This window comes from Atta cephalotes (genome assembly GCF_000143395.1).
Source record: "Atta cephalotes unplaced genomic scaffold scaffold00014, whole genome shotgun sequence".
In the NCBI taxonomy this organism is placed as follows: Eukaryota; Metazoa; Arthropoda; class Insecta; order Hymenoptera; family Formicidae; genus Atta; species Atta cephalotes.
Window position 1 is genome coordinate 6,016,418 of NW_012130078.1, and position 26,307 is coordinate 6,042,724.

Sequence of the window (26,307 nt, forward strand, 5' to 3'; positions counted from 1 at the left end):
CTCCGATTGGACGCCTCATTATTCCCTATTGCTTGTGCCTATTGTGTTTAAGCCTTTACACTTATTTACACTTAAAATGAGATAGATATATATTTGACGCTGAAAAGAGAGAGCGAGCTAAGCTCACTGTACGTGTTTCAACATTTACTGTTAGTACTAAAAATCTATAGTACACGTGACGTCAACTTTAGACTTTCAGAACTGACAGTAAATTTTAAAATATAGTCTATAATAAGTCTCCTACACACAGAACGCGGCAACGCTTGCCATGCGGCGAAAGTTAGTGCGATATCCAATCAACGTCTCGCTTGCTCGGAAATAACAGATATGTAACTTCCACCATGCACAAAAGTTGAACTCAATCAAACTTTTGTCGCGTGGCGGAAGTAATATTACATCATTTCTAGAAGATGTGCAAGGTAAAGTCGACTTAAGAACATAGAATTATTTAGTTAGTGCGATAATTTTTGCCGCGCGGCAAGCGTAGCCGCGTTCTGTGTGCGGGAACCAATAAACACACTGCCCAATCTTTAATTATTGCCGTATTTCGAACCGCATTGTTCGAACACGTTCGTGTTGTTTTCTTCTGATGAAATTTTTTAAAAAATATAATTTTTTTAGAACTTTTATTTAAATTTCAGGATTTTTCAGAATTTTTGTATAATTTCATACATTTTAGAAAATTTCTCTTTTTATATTAATATATATTATATCGAAACAGAGGAAGAGTATAAGGAAAACTATATATTCATGTCTTTTCTAGAATTCTTTATATAATATGTGAACTCTGAAATATTTTGAAATTTCTTGTTTTATAATTTCTAAAATAAACTTACGAAATCTAGAAAGTTTAATAATATATACTTTTTCAAAAATGTTCATATATTTAAAACATAACGAATTTCTAAAAATATTATATATGAGCTAAAGTGATAGGTAATAAAAAATATTATATATTATGAGATAACAAAATATGTGAGAAATTTTTTTTGTTAAGGTCGATATAATGATTTTTAGATATGATTAAAAAATTGAGATTTATTCCTTAACGAATGCTTTATGTTACGAATAGCAAAAATTCGAGGAAGAAAACGTAATAGCAAAAGGAACAGATGAATTATTTCTCGAGGAACTTTATTGAAAGAATTTCTCCAGTAAGCAAGAAACATTTTGGGACATTTCTGCAACATTTTAGGAACGTTGTAACGTTTGTTGATGAAAAGTGTTCCTTACTTATTATATACTGAGATATCATTTAGACATATCTTCATGTTGCGAATGTCACATGACTGTAAACAAACATGTAATTTGCTTCCTACTTCTTAAGTCTGAATATTATATTTTCTAGAAATTTCAAAGCTCTTTTCGTTCTGTAAATTTGTGTTGTTTCATAAAAAGATATCGATCGATTGTAACTTTACTTTCTTCTTACAAATTTCATTATAGAATTAGATTAGCATTAATGGAGCAAGTGAAAATTTTAAATAAATATTATACTAATCTAAATTATGATGATAAAAAAGAAAAAGTGAGTATGTATAATAATACGTGCAGTATATAATAATACATTATTGATAATTTGTGAGATTTAATATTATTGCTAAAAGAATCTTCATTTTTTGTATGTAACTTGTAATACTGCTTTATGTGCGTATTTTTAGGAACTGAAGAAGGTAAATGATATATTTGATACGATAAACAGATATAGATTTAAATATAATGATGATATGGTAACGAGGTAAATAAAGATAAAATTTTAAAATGGAAATAATAAGAGACATAGAGGTTGCTTTCTTTGTTAATTTAATGTTCTCATTTCTGCACAGATTGCAGATACTGACAGAGACAATATATCAGAATATATCGTTTTTTTCATCTGTTTTTAAACACATAGATATGGTTACTACTATTTTACACTATTTAACTGAGTATTCTTATATAATCGCTGATAAATCTTTAATATCTTTAGGTACCTACAGTAATATTATTCTCGCATTTACAATTGAAAAATATTATTTATGTTATTTATATTTTTAGTTTTTTTTCTGATAAGTAAGAATAACAGATAACATAATAACGAACGTATTAAGTTGATTATTTATGAAAATTTTATAACTTCTATATACTTTTAATGTTTTTGTAGACTACGTTTTTGATGAAATACCCAGTTTGTTAGTGATTACACTCATCACAATATGTACAGGATCTGTGATGCATTCATTTTTTCTAAATTGTTTTATGTAATTACATATAAAAAATTCTCTTCACTAATGTAGTTATTCTCATACTTATTTATCGAGAAATTTTTATATTAAAATTAATATTTTATAAATTTTTTCTAATATCTTTTTCTATATTTTTTTAGAGATATATCACAGAATATTATGAACCTAAATGATGGAATAAATTCTATTATAAACGGTAACAAAGAAACGTTTATTCATAATGTATATTGGATATTTTCCAACAAAGAAAGTTGATATAATTATAACATAGAAAATTGTTTCATCCTTATTGTTCAATATCCTTATTGTTCAATAATAAACAAAGATGAAATGATTCACTGGATCTACTCACTATGTTATCTGTCTCTTGCTGGAAAATACCCATTGTATTATTTAATGTGTATTATTTATAAAAATATGTTTTTGTCTTATAATTAAAATTTTTTATATAAAATGTATTTATACAGACAAATTTTATACAAGGAATGAAATGATAATCTTAGACGATTCGGATTTATATGCAGTTATTAATTGTTTAATAATAACAGACCATTTTCCTTTATATAAAATATGGGTGCAAAAACGAGTAAATGAGAAATTTATATGGCTCATAAAGAATTATCGTTCTGAATTATCCATAACTATTGATACATTTCAATCATTGAAAGATATTCAATTTTTTCCATGTGATGACAAAATAAATGTAGTATCTATATGGTCAGAAGATATTGTAGCTGCGAAGAATTTTGCATTATCTATAAATGTATATTATTTTAATTTAAATTATTTAAAAATAGTATGTTGCCGAGAATTATTTTGAATTTCATTAAAATTCTTTTTCTATTCCATAATTATTCAGAGGCACCTAATATTTATAAATAGATATATGGATTTCTATGGTAATACTATACTTTGGATTTATAAACATGTGTCTACACTTCAAATGAGAACTAAATATGTGATGGATTTGTTGAATATTAATGAATCAATTAATCAAAATCAAGAATCCAGTATGAATATGGTACAGTTATCATCTGTAAAAATAAACGATATTTCTGTAGGCGATCTTTTTTATGATGGTGCGTGGCAAAAGCCCATAAAGGGCATGTATTGGAAGCATAATAACAGTTTATGGGCAAATGCAACACAGTAAGAATGCACACATTTTCTTAATATTTAAATTTTATTAGATTAATTGAATATATTATAATCTTTACTTAAATTTAAAAAAATTTTTTAAATATCAAACTTTTAATCAGTTAATGTATATATTGTTATTATAGCATTGATATAAAAAAATGCTATCAATCTGCTAAGAAAGGATTCGAAACTTGGAGTAATGTGTCTATTAAGGCTAGAATACAAATATTATCTAAATTTATGCCCATATTAAAATTGACTGGGTAAATAAAGTTATCGAAAATAGTTTTTATATATGTCTATACTATATCATTTACACACACACACACACACACACACACACACGCGCGCGCGCGCACGCACGTATATTTGTTTATTATTGATAACTTATTAGCAATTATTTCTTCGTTTTTCATTTTTAGAAAATTTGTATTAGCAACTATAGTAGAAAGATGGATAAAATTTCCATATTTCTACGAAAGTATACAAGGACACATTGAAAATGAAATGATAGAAGTATTGTATACTCGTAAGCCATTAGGTGTTATCATACTTAAAGAGGAAAATGAAAATATTTTGTTTTTTCGATTGATGCAAACTTTAATTGCTGGCAACTCTGTAATTGTAATGTTTGATGCAAACTTGTGTAATCCGTCATCATATTATGACATGTTTTCGACGTGTGAAATACCTCCAGGTGTTATAAATTTATTATCACATGAAAATACAAGTACGCTAGAACCTAAATTATGCTTAGATGATTATACAACGTACGCAAATAGATATTTTTTGAAAGGAACTTCGTCAGACACATATATTATTCCATTTAAAAAACTTACTTTACCAAATATAATTATAAACCCTTTTCAATAATTTTGATAATGTATGGCATGTATGGTAGTGTTTGATATATACTAAAAATATAAACATCTTGATACATTTATTTTAATATTATGATTTCAGAAAAATATTTTGTCGTTTAATTAACTGGTCAAAGTAAAGATCAATAATTTATAGATAATTGTATTTCATTTTGTAAAAGGCTATAAATATTCATTCAGATTATGTTTTTATGTATTTTTATGTATTTTTATTTGTATACGTATGTTAAAAATTATAAAATTATTACTATAAAATTAATGCTTTCATGTTTCTAAAATGGATTTTCTGTAGATATTAATTTTTAATAATTAAAAAAAAAAATTTTATAATATATTTTTTATCTTTTTAAATATTTCATATACAGATATAGATATTTCATATGCAGTATAGAAGTATTTATTTAGTTAATTAACTAGAAATGGATGGAGAATAGACAAATGAACACGTTAATTTTTTTCTGTAATATTCTTTATTACGTATATCTTTTAGTCTTTACTTCATATCTACATGCAATGAATTAATCATTGTTAATAATTATATGGATCAGCATTCTCTTTCGTATAAATATTTTGTGATGTTCCTTACTTTTTAGTATAATTATTATTTGTTATAAAATAAATCAGGTAATATCATTTTAGTATTCTATTCTTAAAATGCTGGTAAAAGTTGAATATCATCGAGATAATTGAAAAGGAAAACCTATATTAATAAATAAAATAAACAGCATTAGAACATTTTCTTTTTTCGGGACGAAAAAAGCAAAAATCCAATTAATAAATTTACAAACTATGTCATCATCAAGCAAAAATGTACAATTTTTCTATTTATTCTCAGCACTCATTTCATTTATATTAGAGTCGATGATTATCCATTTATCTGGTTATCCGGATATTGGAGATAGAAATAAATCTTCAAATATCCGTTGAAGCGGATCTTTCGGATCCGAATCTGTTTCAAACTGTTTAGATATTCTAACTATTAAAGTTTAATGATGAAATCGTTCATTATTCGGATTTCAGATTTCTCAATATATCTTTCTCTATCTCTATGCATACAAGGTGCGTTTATACTTATGTATGGGAGAGCGAAATGAGGACGTGAAAGAGAGAGAGAGAGAGAGAGAGAGAGAGAATGAAAAAGGACGAGAGACAGTGGCCTAGTTTCCATTGAGGTTCAAATCGAATCAGAATGTAAGAATCAACCAATTACAGTTTAGCCTGTAGTTTCCCCTGTCATTTGACTGTAACAAGGGAAATTGTATGTAGTTGGTTGATTCTTATATTCTAATTCGGTTTAAATCCTTGATGGAAATTAAGCCAGTGAGAGAAATAACAAAAAAGTGAGGGAAAAAAACTTTATATATTTATTTTGGTTTATGTATTAATATAAACTAAATATACTTTTACATATATTAATATAATTTTAATTTAATATGGCTTAAATGGAAAAGTTTAGTATACACGCACTACTTCTAAATATTTCTCGAACGATAAAATAAATTAAAAAAGTAGATTCCGATTTTGGAATAGAAAGATAAGAATATTGACATTGATAGAATCAAGGCAACATCTTTTTGTGATTACGGTAATTTCACAAATACTCTTTCGGATCCAATAGATTTATGAGATAATGGATTTGAAAGATTGGATCTGGACAAATTCGAATCCGTAGAGTATCGTATTTTAATATTCAGTTAGGATCCGAATAGTATCACTATCTTAATATCCGATATCGTACAAATCTGATATTAAAATCAAAGAAAATAAATCAATTAGTCTTTCGTTTCCTTTTTTTCCAGAACTGAAATAAAGAACTCTGATTGGTTGAATACTTTATGCGTTATGCAAGAGCCTGTGTTCCCTGCTATTCATTGCCAATACTAGCAGTACTGAAAAATGGAACAATTTTCCTATTATTAAGTAATGCGCTGCGACAGTGTTTAGTTTCCTCAATGACGTTATAAGCCGATTCTATATTAGTTGCAAGCCGATCGCAAGTTTGTTGCAATCAATCTGAAGCGACATTAATTTTAAAATGCAAACTTTAGATTGGCTGTCGCAACAAACTTGCGATCGGTTTGCAACTAATGTAGAACCGATAATGATAGCCATATTGACACTGCGACTACTGCGGCTTTCAAGGATTGTGCTCCAAAATTGATTGCCAGCGCTACAGGTATGTCATCATAAAGAAACCAACAACGTTCCAATTTTAGTAAGCATGCAATTGCTTATATGAATACGCGTTTCAAATTGGAACGATACTCGCCATCTTGGATGCTTTAATTGCCTTACGTCTTCAAGCTGTGTTCTAAAATTGTTTGCTAGCATTGGCAGCATTGTCAATATCGTTCCAAAAATCATCGTGGCAGTGCTGCGAGAGAGTAAAGACGTCACTTTTGTCGTTATTTCCTGCTGCGGTTGAAGAGATGAGGCAGCATCCCAAGATGGCGTGTATCGTTCCAATTTGAAATGTGTGTTCGCACTAATTGCATTACTTACTAATGGCTCTCACACACAGAACGCGGCAACGTTTACTTCCGCGCAGCGGAACTTGACGTTGAAGATTGAGATTAAAGATTAAAAATTGAAATTTCACTAATGAGGACAAAGAAATTTTAGCTTCTTTTGTTCTGATTGGTCAAACTTCAATCTTTCAATCTTCAATCTCATTCTTCAATGCATAATCTGATTCCGGCATAATGCATCATTTGTCTTTGTTGTTCACCTTGTTGTTAATAAAAAAAAAGAACGATAAAACGATATGCTTCGACTATGTATATTAGACGGGCTTTCTAATAGGATGCAATCTCTTATTACCTGTGCTTTTCATTGTATTTCCGGCTTCACATTTTTGGAATCATTTCACCTTTATTGTTTATCAGTTAAATAAAGAAAAATGATGCTCACGAGCGGTGCGAGAAATTGGACCGTAATTTATTAATACCGCCCTTAAAAATCCTGGATTCTCACTAGATGGCGAAACGATACTGCATGAATCAAAATTGTTCGACTTCGACTCTTCGACACCTTCCAGACCATCACCATTCACCGAGAACGCCAAAGTCTCCTTCTTTTCCGGTGCGCTCTTTTGGGTGACCGTGTCTTGTTTAGTTTTTAGCTGCAGTTGAATCTTTCTCCATCTTCCACTATGAAGATTTATAAAGATATTTTCACCGGTGAGTAAATAAGAAACGATATCCGCGATCACACAAGTCAAGTATTTTTCATTTTCGTTACCAAGACACAATAAAATGCCTAAATGATAATAGCATTTCACAGCGATATTTAAACATATTGAAAAATATTTCTGCAACCTTTCTCTGTGCGAAATTATACTCATAGGCTTCAATGTTGTACGACAAATTAGTATGATTATTATGTTGTAGTTTAGTTTCCCTATAAAATGACTATTAAATTCCTAACCTCTCCATATGTTCTGGAAGATTCGTAAGATTGCAGAAGCAATATACTCGTTTAGTTACCATAAAATTATGAAATCTATATCATCCAAAAGAGATGTTTAAGTCTAGGTTTAAGATGTTTAAGTCTAGGATTACAAAATTTTGTATATATTTTAGGAGACGAGATGTTCTCTGATACCTACAAAATCAAGCTGATAGACGATGTATTATATGAAGTATATGGGAAGGTATATACATTTATATATGTATATATATATATATATCTATATATATATATGTGTGTGTGTGTGTGTGTGTGTTTGTATATATAATATTTATGAAGTGCAAGGAATAATGGCACACATATTTTTTAAAATTAATTCTTGTAGTTAGTTACTCGTAAGGCGGGTGATGTTGAAATTGCTGGTTTTAATCCATCTGCCGAGGAGGCTGATGAAGGTACAGACGAAGCGGTAGAGTCTGGCGTAGACGTTGTATTGAACCATCGCCTTCAGGAAACATTTGCCTTTGGAGATAAAAAGTCTTATACGTTATACCTCAAAGATTACATGAAGAAGTAAGTATCTTTGTATATAGATTTATAGATTTCAATTTATTTAGCTGTAATGACAAAATAGTGAAAAATTCTACTATTGTATACAGTTGAAAAAATATCTTGTATCGTGTTATTATTTATATAGAAATAACTAATTAAAAATCCTAAGGATTAAGAAATAAAAAGGTTTTAAAGTTGCGAATTAAGATAAGTTACATTTGTATGAATTTTTTATTATATCTATTTATATAAAAAAAAAACATAAATTTAATGTACATAACGTATTCTATATTACACAAATATATTTATTAAATTCTTTTTATAGATTAGTAGCAAAGCTAGAAGAAAAGGCACCTGATCAAGTAGATGTGTTTAAGACAAATATGAACAAAGTCATGAAGGACATCTTAGGCCGATTCAAAGAATTACAGTTTTTCACTGGTATTTCAATGGACATCGATGGAATCGTGGGTCTCATGGAATACCGCGAAATCGAGGGCGATTCTGTGCCTGTACTCATGTTCTTTAAACACGGTCTTGAAGAAGAAAAGTTCTAAGTAATCTTTAGATACTGAATAAATTCTGGACAAATTTTGTGAGTTATATTCTTATTATTATTAGTAATAGTTATACGTAGTTAGTGATATTAATAAATTATTAATTAATAAATTATTAATTAATATTATTAACAATAATTATTATTAAAATAAAATATTAAGAATTTATCTTATAAATTAAATAAAGATATACATGTAAATATTCGTGACTAGCATGTTTTATTTGTGTTTGTCACTGCACGAACATGTTAGATCAAATTGGAAATAAGATTCTCGCTACGACGACTTTCTAGGCGTAGCGTTTACTATTAACCAGACATCTTTATAATATAAAATCTTATTTCGATTCAAAGTTCATTGTTTTTTGACTCAAAATCCATTGTCTCTTGTCAGAGACTTAGATCTCTTTTGCATATGTCCACTGATAGATAAGAGCTAGTTTTTAATGCTATCACTCCGAGTTTTTCTAATTGCCTATTATTAGAAAGTGTTATCATGATAAAGATATCCTCGGTTATTACTGCTTTCTGAGATTTGAACCTGAATCTTTGGCACCGAAACAGCAACTCTTTATGCCATAATCGTCATATTATTTTAATTTTAAAATTATATGTTGATCATGAATAATCTTTATTTTTGTTTTTTTTTTTTTCAGGTAAACTGGAAATCAAGACTGCACACATGCTGGAAAGCTGTGAAATTTAGTTAAAAATGTGAAACAAATAATTCAACTTCCAATCTTAATTTTCAACTTACATTAAATAAAATCTCCATTAGCGACTATTTCTTGATGAAATAATTGTACATACTTTGTAACATGAGGGAAAGTGGCAACAGAATTCTTGAAAACAATGTGCAAGCGATTAGTTGCGAAAAAATGTATGTAACAATGTATTCGTTTTTGTCCTTTTTTATATTAGACAATTTTATTTATGTATAAACAAAATGGAAGATGGGGAAAGAGAACTTGCAGTGATGGACTCACATCAGTGACATAAAGTGTTTACAATTATGTTAATATCCGTAATTAATTATCAATGAACAACAATTTCTGAACTATATTCGACTTAATGTCCATCATAAATAAAAAAATTTTCCATAATTTTTATTTCATTTATTTTCCACATTTGTATTTATTTGTAGCCTCCTTCGTTCCTTAATGCTCCCTGTAGATAATGAATGTAATGTATATAACTTACGTAAGCTATATCACATAATTTAAAAGTCGTCCAAGAATTTATATATACATTTTACGAAATATATCGCATGTTTCAAGAAATATTGTTATTTTAATTATTACAACTTCTTTTTCTTAAATTGTAAAGTGCCACATACACATATATATATATATATGTATATATATACGCGCGCGTGTGTGTTGCACTTTACATACTTATATACATATATGTGTGTATATATAAGCAATTATATTGTACATTTGTCTATTATAAATCGAAAGATATGATCTTTTGACTGCTTCATAAGGGGAAGTATGATGCTCTTTGCCTCTAATAATAGTTAATAAATACATTGCAAAAAAGAAAATTCAATTGATTATGATTTATTTATCTTTGTCATAAGCATAGAATGTGAATAAAGATTTAAAGGATCTGTAAATGGTATAAAAATATGAGTCTTTTTTTCAGTTCATAAAAATATTATATTTAGATAAGTCAGAATAGACGATCTATCTCTTGGCGCGAAACCGTACATTATATTTCTTTACTCAGGGATTGTTACTAGCCATACTGTTGTACAAGTACACTCATAGCATCACTCCCCTTGTTTTGCACATGCTTGCCCCTAACAATTTCTCATCCTTTCTTACTCTCAGTCTCTCTCTCTTTCTCTCTTCTCTCTCTCTCTCTCTCTCTCTCTCGCTTACCTCTTTCATCAGGATCTCTCTCTTACATTTCTACATATTTTATTTATACCCTCATCTCTCGCTTTCTGTGTGTGAATATATTACTCTTATTCTTCCTAAAACATTCGCTCTCCTCACCTGAGAACTCGACGCCTCCGTACGTGATACTTTGCACATTGCCGTACCGTTATATTTGAAAAAAGGTGTACGTTTTACATTTACAAAAGCGTATTTCTTAATAGTTTAGTAGTAAATATAGTATAAGTATGTAGACAGATTTTTTTCGTAATCTACAATGGATGCGCAAATCAAGAAATGTCTCGTTAACTTAACAAAATTGTAACTTACAGCTTAAAAAAAGATAGAATTGGACTCTTGAAGGATGTACATACATACATATATGCACATAAAAAATATATATGTATATATAATATATATAATAAATATATAATATGTATATTATAAATATATTACATATAATATATTAATATATATGTAAGATATATATTATAAATGTGTATATATTCATGTGCACATACATATAATTAATTATATTGCTTTGCTATCTACGGAGCACAACCATATATAGTGTCGTTGGTTATTAAAGCCAGTGAAATAAATTAATATCAATTTGCGACAGAATATCGTACAATCGCCTCATATCCCTTCGTAACGCAAGCAAGGGAGACATCCAAAGTCGCGGTACTTTAAAAATTCGACGAAACGGTAGCGAATCATATCGGAGACTTGTGTATGAAAAAAAAAGAAAAGAAAAGCGATGTTTTATAGGCATTCGTATGCGCGCCGATTAACGATTATCCGTAAAGTGGAATGTTACATTCAACATTTATCGACAATACAATTACAATTCACGAAGTATCCAATCGGCTTTGCAATCGGAGTGTTTTTCTAGTGTCTTCTACGATATTTAAATATCCCTTGTTGTCCTCGCGCGAGAGAATAGTCTAATTTCGAAATTATTAACATTTGCGTACGTTGTTCGCACGTATATAAATGTGCATTCTCTCTTCTGCGCGGGCCAGAAGAAATAATTAAAAAAAGTGATCCATTCTCCGCGGAGCATATCGCATTTTTATGATAATTATTCGAAATAATATTTGATCATAATGGCAGTCATACAAGAGTTAACTTATTAACTTTCTTAATTAGAGATTGCCCATACGTAAATTGTACGACGTTTATACATAGATTGTAATATACTGGCTTATAGTTTAGCTCGTTAAAGGTACGGTATTTTTAGTAGGACACCTGCTACTATTTTTCTTGTTAAGTTGAGTATACCTTACGCGCTTGATAAGAGTAAACGGTATATTATTAACATTATCGGTACTATTATTACTATTATCGTTATTATTGTTATTTATTACTATTATTATTATTATTAAACTTATTTGTACTGATCTATGTAGAATGGGTGCGTAGAGAAAGGGGTTTCGGTATACTATGAAAAGATGCCCTGTCGTTTACTCTTTAAATACTAGAGTGACAGAAGAAGTAAGGATTTTACAAGTTGAAGTATATATTAATCAAATGTTGAAATTATTGAAAAGGCAGAGAGAAAGAGAAAAAGAAAAAGGGACAGCATGCAACCAAAAATGTATATCCAGGATTTGCATAAGTACAAGATAACATAAAAGCAAAGAAAATACAACAGATACGAAAATAAAATGTGATATCCATTGCTGTTCTACTGTACAGAGAAAGATTACACAGCGCACCCAATTCTTCCACTCTAGGACACTGTTACTAGATAAGACTGTTACTACACACGATTTGAGCATCGTACCATTTCAATGATACTTCAAAGAAGTATGGCAAAAGCAGTTTAAGTTTTATATTAAAGTATACTCGGTACACACACACACACACGATCCAGCATTTTTTTTCCCAATACGGTGCTTCGCGAAAGAAGCTCAGTGTGTTAATTATGCTTTAGTAAAACATCACGGCATTCCAAAGACCACACTCTTGTAAAATCCTCTTACCTTATATAATGTATCTGATCGCAGGACATAGAGCTCATTTAATCTGTTATTTATCTTTGTTAACGCTTTTTTTTCTTTTTCCTGATCACTACTGAGGTTGTTGCATTTGTATTTGTGAAAGAATTCGGTTTATATATATTCATATATTATTTATATATATGTATAGATATATTTCCGTTTTTTATAACATTTATATATTTATATGAAACTTCATTCACAGGTAGCTTCATTCGCGCCCTCCAATCTTAATGGTCACTTACAGCATCGTTTTTATATTTTGTGAGGAATTTGAAGAGGTGATCGCTAGTCGCGCGATTGTTCAGAGGTAATTTTGGTCAGGTGCTTCGTCAATAAAAGTATTGAAGTAACAATTGTACAATCAAATGATAAGTTTGGTAATAGAATCTCTGCTCTTTAATCTGCGCTCCTACTTAAAATCAAGAATGAACTTGAATTCGTATATATAATAAAAAATTAAAAAAGTCAATTTACATACTCGATATTGCTCCTTGCACATCAGCATTAATGCATCATTAAATATAACTCGTCTTCCCTGAATAATCAAAAATGCTAAAATAGGCATCTGAAATGAATAGTAACTCCAGCATGTTATAAAAAAAATTATGAATTTAATATTGTGTTTGTTTCCCACGGTACGCATAACATTAAAAACTCTCATCAAGTAGATAACAATAACCAACAACTAACAATCGTAGGCATTCACGCAAAAATAGAAATATGTTTAATAATATACAATAATATTATCATAATTTATATTATTGAAGTAAGTATGATCATTCCCTTACTATTTCTAGAGTAGTAGAGTAAATCGTATCAATGATTAGAGCTGAAAGAGTCCGAAAAGTATCAAATGTTTTGTACAACATTCGTAAAATGATGAAATGTTTTCATAATAATTTTATTTAAAATAAAAAAATAATTTTACATACATCTGAACGCTTTCATTTTACAACATAATTGCATCATGTCATTAATAATTATAATTATCAAACTTCATAAATTCGTTAAAAATATGGATACGTATAAATCTAATATCATAAACGTTTACGTATCTCTATTAAATGAACAAATCATTATTATACAATATTATACATCTAAAAATTTTTTCCAAACGAAGAACTGAGTCAACGCAATGATGTTGACATAAAACTATTAAAATTTGACTATCACATAAATTATGTCGTTAATCCAATTTCTCCACAAGTAGAAATAGTTAACAGATAGAATAATAATTAACAGTCTCGAGAAAAATATATATATATGTATATATACGCGTTTTGTACACATCTTTATATATCTAATAACATTTAAATTTAGAAAATAATCCGCTGAGCAAACATTTGCAGATGCTCCGCTAATTTACAAATTCGTCGGATCTATCAGCTCACATCATGTGATACACAATTCTGTAAATTACTAACAACGAGAGTAGGGTTCTATCTTAATTCTGTGTCCACGATCAGTTAATTCTTATCGTATGCTAGATTTTTATAGTATAATTATACATTTCGCAAATATTTCTTTTTTTTTTCCAAAGATTCGAGAGCTCCTGTATCTTTGTTTTTATCTGCTTTCGTGCATTAAAAATTTTCCGGGAGAAAAACAAATCTCACTGTCGTAAAAAACTATGACAAAAAAATTTTTATATACTCTCTCTACTCTATTTGCTGCCATGTCAAATTTGTACCAGACACAGAAGACAGCATTTCAGTACTGCAAAGTATACGCGTAGTAAGAGTTTGTCATAACATTAAATCTAAATGTTAAAGATTAACGAAGAAGATCCGAGTATATATCTGAGCGTGCGTTTTACCAAAAAGAAATAGAGATAAACGGAAACCCTAACACCTTGAAAGTAAATACTTCGTTTGCACGCTCCGACGTCACATTTGTTGCACTTCTGATACTTCATTATGGACACATGCTGCATAAAAAAGGGGGCTTATCATGCGTATATTTAATTTAATTAATATTGAATTAGTAAGTTCGTTTTTTTCCTATACTCTAAAATACAAAACAATAAATTATCGTTAAACTTGCGCACTGAGCGTAAGGAATACGCATTGATGCAAGTATGTATGTATACATATCTATATGCAAATAGTGGCTCTTTAAAGTAACGATCCGAATCGAGGCAGAGTTGGAATGTAAAGGTGTCCGAGAACTCGCGAGCACAGACAAAATCGCGTCTTCGTCAAGCGTCCGCCGTCAAAAATGAGATCGCCGAGGCAATCGGTGACATTGTCAAGAAAGAGAGAAGAGAAGGATAAAAAAAAAGACCGAAAAATAACAAAGTGCAAAAATAAAAAAAAGAAACTTAATAATTCTAGGAACTTCTGTGAGACTGTGAAAGGTGCAATCCGACGAAGACGCGACGTCTGTCCGAAACAAGGATCGATCGGCACGAAACATCGTGTGAAACACGATCTTCGCTCGGATGATGGCACGACACATGTCGCAGGCTAAAGAGGCAGCGCGATTGTGATTAACAATATTTTATAATAGAGATAGAGAATTCTCTCTACCTGATCGTCGCAACAAATTCAACCGGTTTGAGAAATTAACTAATTACCGATCGACAACATCGAAGTTTGTATTATGCAGATCGTAGTTATTTACCACGTTCAAATTGTGCTCAGATGTTGACGTGTATACAAGCTATACAAAACGCACAGACGCAGATACACGCACTTACATCGCTATCTTTCAGTACGTGCGTTGCGTCGTCGGCCAGTAAGACCGCCTCCTTACGCTGGACATAAGAGTCGTTAAGCTCTAACAAAAACATAAATAACAGGGCGAAGGGAAAAATTGGGAAGAAGGGAGGGAGGAGACAGGGATGGCGATAAAGAGAAGTAAGTAAATTCCACCTCGCTCGACACACGGATAGTCTATACTGCGACGCGAGAAAAGGCGACGCAGTACAGAAATCGTTGCATCTCGAATGCGAAACTCGACTCGAATGCGGGTCCTATCCTCTTTCGTCGTCATCGTCTTCTTCTTCTTCGACGTCCTCTTATGTCCTTTACTTTACTTTTTTACAAATCGGTGTGCCCCAAAACGCGGCACACCTTCTGCTCCTAAAGATCCGATGGTGATTCCAACATTTCCGCAAAGAAGTTTTCGACACACACTTCGCCGATTAACTTATAAAAGAACTGGTGCTCGGCCGATTTGAGACCGATTGAACGGATGGATGGTAGGCGAAGCAACAGCTTGGCGAATCTGCCGGGGTCGTCCGGACAGTTCACACGAGTGTACTCTTCCAGAGCGGCGTAAATCTTCTCACGCAACAAACTGACTTCTTGGATGGACTTGATGCCTCGTACGTCAGGATTGAAGAGGATAATGGATCTGCATATCGAAAAACGAAACCAATATTAAATAAAAAATCATTCGTTAATTGGTTAGCTTATATTAAGAAAAAAGAGAGAAAATGAAAGAATTAAAAAAAGAAAAATATGATGTGATGGAAGAGACATTTATAGATATTCGTTTTCGTTTCACATCTAATCAATTGTCATGCTCACTAAAATTATTAGCCCTGTTGGTCTATCCGACTTGACTCAAAATGTAATTCATCTTCTCAACTAATACAATTTATTTAAAAACTTTTTTGATATTTGATGACTTGATCTATTAATGTAAGATATTTTTGTGAAAATTTATTTTTTATTTTTTAATCATATGATCGTACAGTAAATTTTAATAGATCAGCAGAATTAAATACTAATCTCGTCAGTTCCTCACCTAAGACATCCGAGTTCGGTTTTGTCTACTTTCATTTCGCGCATCTTCGACACCAACTCCGAGATCACTCGGTCGAAAATTGTGACCACACCCGCTTGTTGCGCCGAATGTCGATGTACCGCGGCGCCTGTTGTCAGAATGATACTATCCTTCGTATCAATAGAACGGTGGGAGAAGGCGGCTATTAGCAACTCGTTCCAACCAGCATTGAGCAGGTGTACTTGATCCGCTACCGGTAACGACGTAAAATGCGGGATGTGTTTCGCCCATGCTACTAGCTGGTAGAGCTGCTGTTTCGTGGCGTTGCAAAGATGCACTGCGGTCTGTGCATTACAAGATTCCAGATTAGCCAAGGATTTAACAAAACAAACAATAAAGCCATGATGAATCACTAATGATGATTACGACGTCAAAATTTCGTAGAATAATAGATACGTTAAAAGTATTTGCTCAATCCGATTTTTTTACATATCTCTTTACGCCTAAATTTCATTCTAATTCTACTATATATTCTTTACATGTCGCTTTTTTATTTTAAAAGTGTAACTTGAAAAACATGAGTTTTCAACTACTCTGAATGAGTTAGATAAATATTACCCTATCAAAATTAATTTCATAAAAATTATAAAAATCATCACAATTCGAAAACAATGATTTTTAAGGATTGTAAAATAAAAAATGACAATTAATTATAATTAAGAATAATTTTTTTGCCTATATTATTTGATTAGTCAATAATTTTCAATCAAGTTGGAAAATATTTTTTTCTTTTTTCTGGGAGATTTAATTTTTTAGTTGTGTCGCTTTTAGAGTAAGAGAGCGTATTAAAAATGTAAAATTTTGAAATATCAAGTATTATTATTATTACATACCATTTAATAAATTAAAAAAGAAGATTAAAACTTTCCTTTTATAATAATTAAGGAAAATAGAGTAGGCAAATACTTTTAAGCGATAGTGTACATAAAATCTCGATAAAATTACGTTCAAACTATACTTTTATAAAGATATCACTTTTATGATAGAAATTCACGCTGACTAATCTAATAAATCCATAATTAGAATAACGTTTAACTCCATAAGAGAATGATTGATTTGTAATTAAAATCCAGTTCAATCTCTATTCTTATTCCGTGTATAGTTTGATGTTACAACTAACTATATAATTGCAGAGAATTAAAAATTGTGAGTGAAGGAGATAAATTGAAACTCGTATAGCAAACAATAAACTAATATATACATAATAAATTTAAAATCAGTTATCACATTAAAACAAGATTATTTTTATGAATAATATATCCTCTACGATATTTTAATTGCAATTTACATAGTTACACACATCTTTAAAAAATTTCGTTATTACTACATATCTATATTATTAGAAATGCTTCCTTTACATGTAAATGGTACGTGGTTATGAACAAAATTAAAAGTAATGAATGATTTAACTGAAAATTAAGTTACAGTAGTTACTTCAATGTAATGAACGTGTACGTTAAATTTCATAAATTTTAATGAAAAATATATTAAATTTTGTATATGTACACAAAATATACTTTTCAGTTATAAATACATTAAATTTAATGTAATGTCATGAAATTAAGTTCAAAGTTAAGTTTGTGTGATTTAAATTGAAATTTCTTGAAATTTTTAATAGTGTAAATTTCCGCTTTGTTTCTCTCTCAGAAGGAGATATGTCTATACGTGATAAACATTGACACGCGACGTCTTCATTACGTGTATATATTTACCTCATAATTTCCCTGCTCTATCTTACACTCGATCCATTTCTCCGCCTCAAGGATGCGCTCGATCGGCATATCTGCGTGCAAACTGCTCGTGCTCTCCACCTCGCTCTGATCCCGCTCCTTGGTGCGTTGACGTTCCTCTTGTACTGCTTCCCTCTTCATCCCCATGGCCAGGCACTTCTGATACCGGCAGTACTGGCAGCGATTTCTTTGTCGTTTATCGATGATGCAAGATTTCTCCTCGCGGCAGGCATACGATAGATCCTTACGTACAGTCCTTTTGAAGAATCCCTTACATCCCTCGCAGCTGAAAAGACGAATTTGCTTCAGATAATAGTAACATAACGCAGCATTACACGCTACAGTTTGAAATTTAATGATGCTTTCAATAATATTTAAAAATTTTTAATTTCGTCCTGATTTGAAATTTAACATAGCAATGTAAATTACTATTAATGTTGCTGACACTACTTGCATTTAACTGTTAAGTTGATTTATTTCAGAATTGCATAGGTATCATGTATGTATTGTATATTAAACTTCTTTAAAGCCGAGAATTTTAATTGTTCAGAAAACTTGTCGCAGTTTTACACGTTTACGATTGTATTATTTTAAAATATTAGATTGTCGGAAAAATCACGACGCATTTCAGCTCAAAAAATTGTATCTATATCTTCGATAAAAATGAACATTGAAATTTAAATTAAAAAGAAAAATGTTTTAAACTTTGAAATCTCTACTTTCAAAAGCTTACTAAATTTTTTTTGAGTTTATATGAATTTGATAATTTTTACATACAGAAGATTACCAGCTGAAAAATGTGAAAAATTTTCTTCTCACTTTGTAACTCTGTAATATGCCTAAAAAAATTTGAGAATAATTTCGACTATTTATCGTAAAAGCTTGCTTTCCCTGCAAATCGTTTTTTAAAAATATTCTTACGATTTTTTGTTACTGATTTACAAAGTCGCAATTAAAAAATATCGCGGATTAAATAAAAGGAGTATGATTTTGACTTTAATTACTCATGACTCCGTTAAAAAACATCGTGATGTAATTATTAAAACAGATTCTTAAAGCTAAAACTTTGCTTTATCGAATGGTATAATTGTATATGTATATAATGATATATATACATAAATTTGAATTAAAAATGTGACAAAAATACGTCATGACTTTTCCGACAACTCAATAAAATCTGACCTTTAAAGAGCACTTTTCGAATAAATGTAGCTGAAATGCCTTGAAATTAAAGAGAAAAAAAGCCAATTTAAAAATAAATTAAATAAGCCACAAATTCTTCATCCTAAAATTCCATAACTTCTCCCTGATTTTCAGATAAAATTTAATTATTTTCCCTAATGCTTAATATTTTGAAATTTTTAGTTTCGTCCTGGTTTTTAGAATTTAACATAGCAATGTAAATTACTATTAATGTTACTACTACTTGCATTTAACTATTAAGTTGATTTATTCCAGAACCGCGTAGGTGATGTACGCATATTAAAATTTTGCAAAATTCCCTGACTTTTTCCTGACATTTCGCTGATTTCTCTGATTTCCAGTTTTGTGGCAATTCTATTAAAAAAGTATCGACTAAAAAAACATTATACGTTTATAAATTATTGCGCTATCCACGGCACTTAAAAGAAATAAACCATGACCGAGTTTGCTCCAGCTGTGCTAACAAAGTTATTTATCGCGTCATTCTGTTACATTCTGTTATATCATAATTAATTGCAATCATTCTATTTTATAAATCGCGATACATTTATTATAAATTATACTTCACTTTTATTTCGACTTTCAAAGTGAATTTCAGAATCATTAAGTATCATTATCGCGATGTGTTCCACGCAATTATAGCTTAAATATTTTTTAATAATGAAACTTAAAATAAGGGAATTACATTTCATGTTCATTTCGATTTCTAAAGCAAACCAGATGAGCGCAATTAAGTTTTTTGCTTCAAATTCTGATTTAAGAAGAAACGCAAGAAGTTTTAAAGTAAGAGGGATTGTAGAAAATTAATGTTGCGTCACAGGATAATCATGTTGTCTTATTCATTCGAAAGGTGAATCACGACGGACTGTCTCGTATTTCGCGACAGCGTGACGACTCTAGTCCATCGAACGATTTGTTGGTCACATTTCTTCTCCGTCACATTCTCACATCAGTTTCTCCAACCTGAAGATGCATTGGAACGAAGTGTCGCGAGTTTACGACTTCTCGCGTGCAATTCTTACAGCGAGCAGCTGTCGGGAACAATACCACGCAAAAATAAAAAAATCATCGACCTCGATCCATCATCGAAAATGGTTGCTAACGTAATCTTAATCTTATGAAAAGTATCTCAGAATAATGTTTATTGACGATGAAATTATCGACATAAACAGCGCTGGATGTGCATAGAAATTGTAAATTATTTTCGGCAGTGTAATAAATTTTTACAACCAACACATTTTCTTTCCATCGCTTTCGGAAATCGCGAACGATATTTCGATCATCGCCTCATTCAGTTCGCGGTTGTTGTCGCCGAGTTCGCGATCATCAACGACGCCGTGAGTCATGGCTCCGTTTCTCTCAGGGTCGTCGTTTTTAAAGTTTTGGAACTTCTCCAGAAATCCCTCCCGTTAAGATTCAGAAAATTCGGATGGCGAATTTCGCCAGTGAATTTATTTTCACCGTGAAAACATCGTATCGTGTATTTTCGCGCCGGCGACCGCGAAAGATTTCGCGGGAAACGCTTTTTCTCCTCCAGTGACAACAGAACGACGCCACATATTCCGAAAACTCCTATCCAGCACAGAACAAACAGTGGCATTAAATTCCGCTGTCATCTGCTAAACGTGAATAAAGCAGTATGCAGCGAAAGATACACAATGTGACGTCTCCGCCGAGCATGAATACAGAGCTAACGTAAGCTTCAAACAACGAGACTCAGAAAATAAAGTCGAATTTCCCTACGTGTCAACTCCTAAGATCTGTTTTGTAATTCAACTAGTATACACTTTTTGTACATGGAAAGAACAGTTTTGCTAAAATATCTAGAAAAAGCTGATATAGAATCAAAAATAATTTTATTAGATCATCAAAGGAATTATAGAACGCTCAAATGTTGATAACGCTCCGAAAAATTTTAGCATTCTAGAAGCAAGTTTAAGCAACATTTCAATGTCTAATAAAATTATTTTCAGATCTGTAGTTAAATATAGAATATTTTTAGATACTTAACAATTTACAATAAAATCTTCTGTGTGACAATACTGCAAAAGATTTTAAAGTTTAACAACCAATTTAAAAGAGTTCTACATAAATATCTTTATAATTCAAGTAAAAGTATTTTCAGATTTAATTAAGTTTTTATATTTCAGCAAAACTTTTTTTTCAAACTAATTTAAAATAAAATAGAGATATATATTTGGAGATTGATGAAAGCGAGATAGAAAGTTTTAGTGCAGAGACAAAGAAACAGATCTTCAGTTGCATCCCTCGCATTCCTCGTGGAAAAACGAGCGTTGCATTTATTTGAGTGATTCTTAACGCGTTTCCTGCAAAATTAATTCGCGCAGTCAACGCTGTTAAAAGCCACTGGGAGCGCGATACATTATTCGCGCGACGAGACGTTTGCAACAGGATAGCGGAGGCGCATTCATAAAATGCATTCATGAGGATTTAAAGGTAAATCAAACGGCGCGCCGTATTTTGTCTGATTTTCTGGCAGAGTTCTCGCGTCTACGCATACGAGTTGTGTTCTGAGGAGACAAACGATACGGTGCGCTAATCTCATGGATTTTGCAGAGCGTCGATGGATAAACGTCTATTGAGATGTCGTATTTTATGAGATGCGTCATCATACTGTCATGTAATCTCAAACGTGCGCTACCATTGATAAAGCACGTGCAAATGAGGGGGCGTTAAATAACATCGAATGCAGATAGACGCGGATTTGATTCTTACGGTGAGAATTTATGATTTAGAGTTTTTGCGAGACTTGTCAATTTCTAGCAATAATGTTTATGTTTCTAAACAATATATATTAAATCTTTAAAAGTATGTTTGTTCAAGAGAAGCAATCATGATTCAAGGTTGTCACAAAAAATGAATTTAAAAATTCCCTAATTTTTCCAAGTTTTCCAGATAAAAATGCAAAATTTTCTGACTAAATATAAATGTATAAATGTATAAAATATGTTGTAAATTTTTACATTTAGACTTAAAGATTGTAGGAAAGCTAGTCTATTATTAAAAACAACAAATCAGTTTTGAAAAAAAAAAATCATGAAAAAGAGAGATCAAATAAAAATACTGAATAAGATATAAATTTTAATTATTTTATTAAAATCGTTTAAAGTGCACAAGTTTTGAACATATTTGACTATAAACGTCAGATATAATATTAAAAAAAAATATTTATAACAATTATTTGAAAGGAATTGTAAGCAAAATTTCGAAATTCCAGACTTTTTTACATTTTCCCCTGACTTTTTCCAGTTTTCCAGGTCAGTGACAACCCTGTGATTGTATAAAATAATTGTAAGCACACTATAGTACAACAAAATATTGTTTGCTGTCAAAAATTTTATATTACTTTAAGATTGAAACTAACGAAATAGTTTCCTCCTACCTTAATACTTGTTCCTATCCAGTAGTTTAATTTTAATCTTGATTCAATTAACTCTTTATCTTTTCTAATTTTAAATATGAAGAGCGAATCGAACTGAAATTAATGTAATCTCTATATCTGGACATAAGGACATTCTTTTGCCCGGAAGGCAAGAAACTTCTCTCTTGCTGGGAAAGAATCTTTTCATTTCGAAATACATATGATTAATATGGGGAAAGAAGTCACACAGGTGCGTCTGGATGCCATTTACCTGTCGCTCGTTCTCTCGGTCGCTTTTCCACCAATGATCACTAATTCGCGGCTCGATTACGAACGGAGGTATGAGGTTGCGACACCGCTGTGTCCTTAATCACCATTAGTAAGTACCGTAGAAGGAGGAAATTCTTCCCGTTGAGTGTGGAGTAATAACGATTCGTGTATCTCACGCTTTCTCAGCTAGATAACGCACGAGACGTTAAGGGGGCATATACACTTAGATCAACCCAATTTGAGCTCCGGAATCAAAATACACGAAGCCATCGACGTAAAAAAATTCAATGTAAGATTTTAGAAACTGTAAAGGTTGATAAGAGCCACTTAGATGCGTATCAACACTTTCCTGAAATCTTAAAATCTCAAAATTGAACTTTTGCGTCGATGGCTTTATGTTTTAGCAGAGCTCAAATTGGACAGAGCTGATTTTACATCTATAATGTCAAATTTAACTTAATATGAGTCACCACTGCTCCTACTAAATATACCATTATTTTTTATTAAAATGATAATTAAATTTGACACTATATCGTGTCCATTTCTCGAGTTGAAATTTTTCTCCTACTTGAACCTTAGTTTTAGGACATATGTAGAGTATGACTGTAAAGATTTATAATAGGTTCTAATCTAATGAATTGAGCCTCCTACGTTAAGCTTGTAAATGGCAGTTATTGCAAGATTTCCTATTTTTAGGTTAAAAAAGTTTTCTAAGTAGAAGCTGCAGGTTAAATAATATTAAAAGAAGTCCTATTTGATTATATAAGTAAAACAGGTTTATAAGATTTAATTGAGGTTGGAAGAGGTTCAAAGTAGAACTAAAATTTCGACCCGGATTAACACTATACAGTGATAAATTAACACTGTATAGTATCATATAACTATTGTTTTAGTAAAAAAAAATAACGATAGAGTAGCAGTTTGCTCGTTTTCGGCTACAAAAAAAAAATTAAGCATCGTAGGAAAAAATCCTACATCAAGAAGTTTTTAGTCTGTAGAAAAAGTGTGAAAAATTGCAAATCGAGATCGATCGAGATACAATCTTTAAGATACAATGATCACTTTTGAAAACTACGTTTTGAGAAAAATGCGTTTTCAGTTTACACTACAAAAACAAAAGTTTTTTTACATTCACATTAAATCATCTACTTCAGGGCCATAAAGCAAACCTTCTTTCGAAGTGGATGCTTCTAGAAAATCGCTTTGGTGTTGTCGGCAATGTATTCTCTCCTCCTTTGCATTGTTTAAAACGCGCATTTCTGCCTGAAGTATGCGTTTCTCGTCTTTTACAGCGACGTACATTTGGGTCTATCTGCATTTACATTGCTTGAAGAATTTGTAATAATGCTCGTGCACTTTCGTTAAATATACATGTGACAATATAGGCAGTTAATTCCGCAGTTATAACGGTATTGTACATAATTTTCGGAGCGATTTTCCATTTATAACATTGTGGAGACTTTCATTATTATTCTAAGTAAAGCCACCGACCATCGTTCCAACAAATTGCTTTGACTTAAATTTTCATAAATAGATTCAATAGCATCCAAAATACTTTTCTGGAAGAGCATTGTAATCATGAGTGAAAGTAATGCAATTGAGAGTTTACATTAGCGCATTGCTAGTTACATCATGAATCCGAACCTGTTGGACAGTTTTAGTGACGAGATTATTTATCTGTTGAACTGTAATGTAAATATGCCGCCCAAATAGCTTTCTTCATGTCTTCGACTGAATTGCAATTTTTACGGATTGCTAATCCGTAATATACAATCAATTTGTCTATCATTTTTTGCAATTAATTTATTTTTGCCAAGTCCTTTATGTTATCGTTCCCGAAATCAACTTTTCGTTTTTGTATGTGACTGTTTTTTATTAATAATGTTGTTTCCATAAGATACTGAATTGATGATTCCTGTATAAGTTTTTGAATCGCCGTTTCCGATATAATTTGAATATTTGACGCCGTGAAGTTCCTCAGATCGTACAAAGATTTCTTTTATAGCATTGACTTCCATTTTCCAAGCCGATTCTTCATGATTCGCTGAGCATTTCGTTTCATGTTCTATTTTCCACTCTAGATATTCAGCGATATTCAGTGTCTTGCTTTTTATTCCAACATTCACACATTTTATAATACAAACTTTTAATAACGATATCAAATATTTTCCTTGTGTGATATCCAATTACAGAAGCAATTCCGAATAATGATGTGAATTCGCGTTTTTTCCATCTCCGAAACAGTCAATTCTGTAGGTTCTTCACAATTTCTTGCTTCACTGCCTTTTTTTATTTCTTTTTTTACAGTTTTCCGTAAAAGCAATTCGCAGACGGATTTAGTAGCTACGTGTATGTTTTTTATTATTACGTCATAAGTATGTTGTCCAACGAACGGTGGTAAGTTCTATTGGTCCACAATATTTTTGCGTATCTTTAAATCCAATGCCTAATAATCTCATTACAAATATGAAACGTCTATTAATCTTGTATAAAGATTCGATGTAAGGACATGATGGAATTGATATTGGCTCATACGATGCACAAGTATTTTGAATCGAGACCTCGAGTGCTGTCTGCTTTAAAGTCTACTTTTCTACCACAGTTTTTACAAGAAACATTGTAAAATTGCTACAAACACTATTATAAAATTTAAAATGCGGTACTGAGATGTATTATTTTCTAGCAACAATATCATCCATCAATTTTAATTTTTTGGCAAATGTACTGTAACTTTCTGCTTCTTGCTCAGCCTGACATCGACTTTTGAATCTTGATTTTCTAAAATTTTGCGATGACCGAAGAGCCTTTTTGATCCTGACGACCCATTTTCGTTGTTTCAACCTATTCAGTTGCTCATTCAGACAAGACTGTTACCCAATCAATCATCCATATTTTGGAATGTAGCTCTGAAGCTTGCTATTAGTAAATGAATATAGGAGGATCCTTTTTTGATCTGTGCGAACTTGAACTGCTCTGTCGCAGGCGCGTCTACCTGTCGTCTTCTAATATTCATCTATAATTTTGTATAATTCCTCTATTTTCGCGGATTGATTTATAATTATACAGAAACGTTTTTAAGACAATATTTTAAAAATATGTAAAAAAATCAATTTTTTCATCACCTCTAGATCAAGGTGGACACTCAAATTTTATAAAAGCATTTCCTGAAGAATTCCAAGTTTTTTCCTTCATGAATTTTATTCAAAAATTCCAGGTAAGATTAGAGACATTGTACATTAGAGACATTCTAAAACAAATAGTTTAAAAACTAGATATATA

The 26,307-nt window shown here is 31.0% G+C and overlaps 3 protein-coding genes across 3 annotated transcripts in view; 2 read left to right on the forward strand and 1 right to left on the reverse strand.

The window, feature by feature from the left end:
* Positions 1-2,715: 2,715 nt before the first annotated feature.
* On the forward strand, positions 2,716-4,220 carry LOC105617835 (the record flags this gene model as incomplete). Its single annotated transcript, XM_012199385.1, has 4 exons — positions 2,716-2,988; positions 3,085-3,374; positions 3,509-3,628; positions 3,788-4,220. Coding segments are annotated over exons 1-4 (1,116 nt in total), but the record flags the coding sequence as incomplete, so codon positions are not given.
* Positions 4,221-7,397: 3,177 nt separating this feature from the next.
* Positions 7,398-9,865, forward strand: LOC105617836 (translationally-controlled tumor protein homolog). The gene is made up of 5 exons (XM_012199386.1): positions 7,398-7,425; positions 7,828-7,898; positions 8,040-8,227; positions 8,532-8,801; positions 9,419-9,865. Exons 1-4 carry the CDS (start codon positions 7,398-7,400, stop codon positions 8,761-8,763), a joined length of 519 nt encoding a protein of 172 aa, XP_012054776.1. The 3' UTR covers positions 8,764-8,801; positions 9,419-9,865.
* Positions 9,866-15,734: 5,869 nt separating this feature from the next.
* Positions 15,735-26,307, reverse strand: part of LOC105617838 (retinoic acid receptor RXR-alpha-B) — a 56,568-nt gene continuing 45,995 nt past the window's right edge. The window contains exons 4-6 of the mRNA XM_012199389.1: positions 18,156-18,459; positions 16,405-16,727; positions 15,735-16,008 (exon numbers count right to left, since the gene is read on the reverse strand). Of these exons, the coding sequence (XP_012054779.1) occupies positions 15,735-16,008; positions 16,405-16,727; positions 18,156-18,459 (901 nt within the window). The remainder of the gene's footprint in view (positions 16,009-16,404; positions 16,728-18,155; positions 18,460-26,307) is intronic.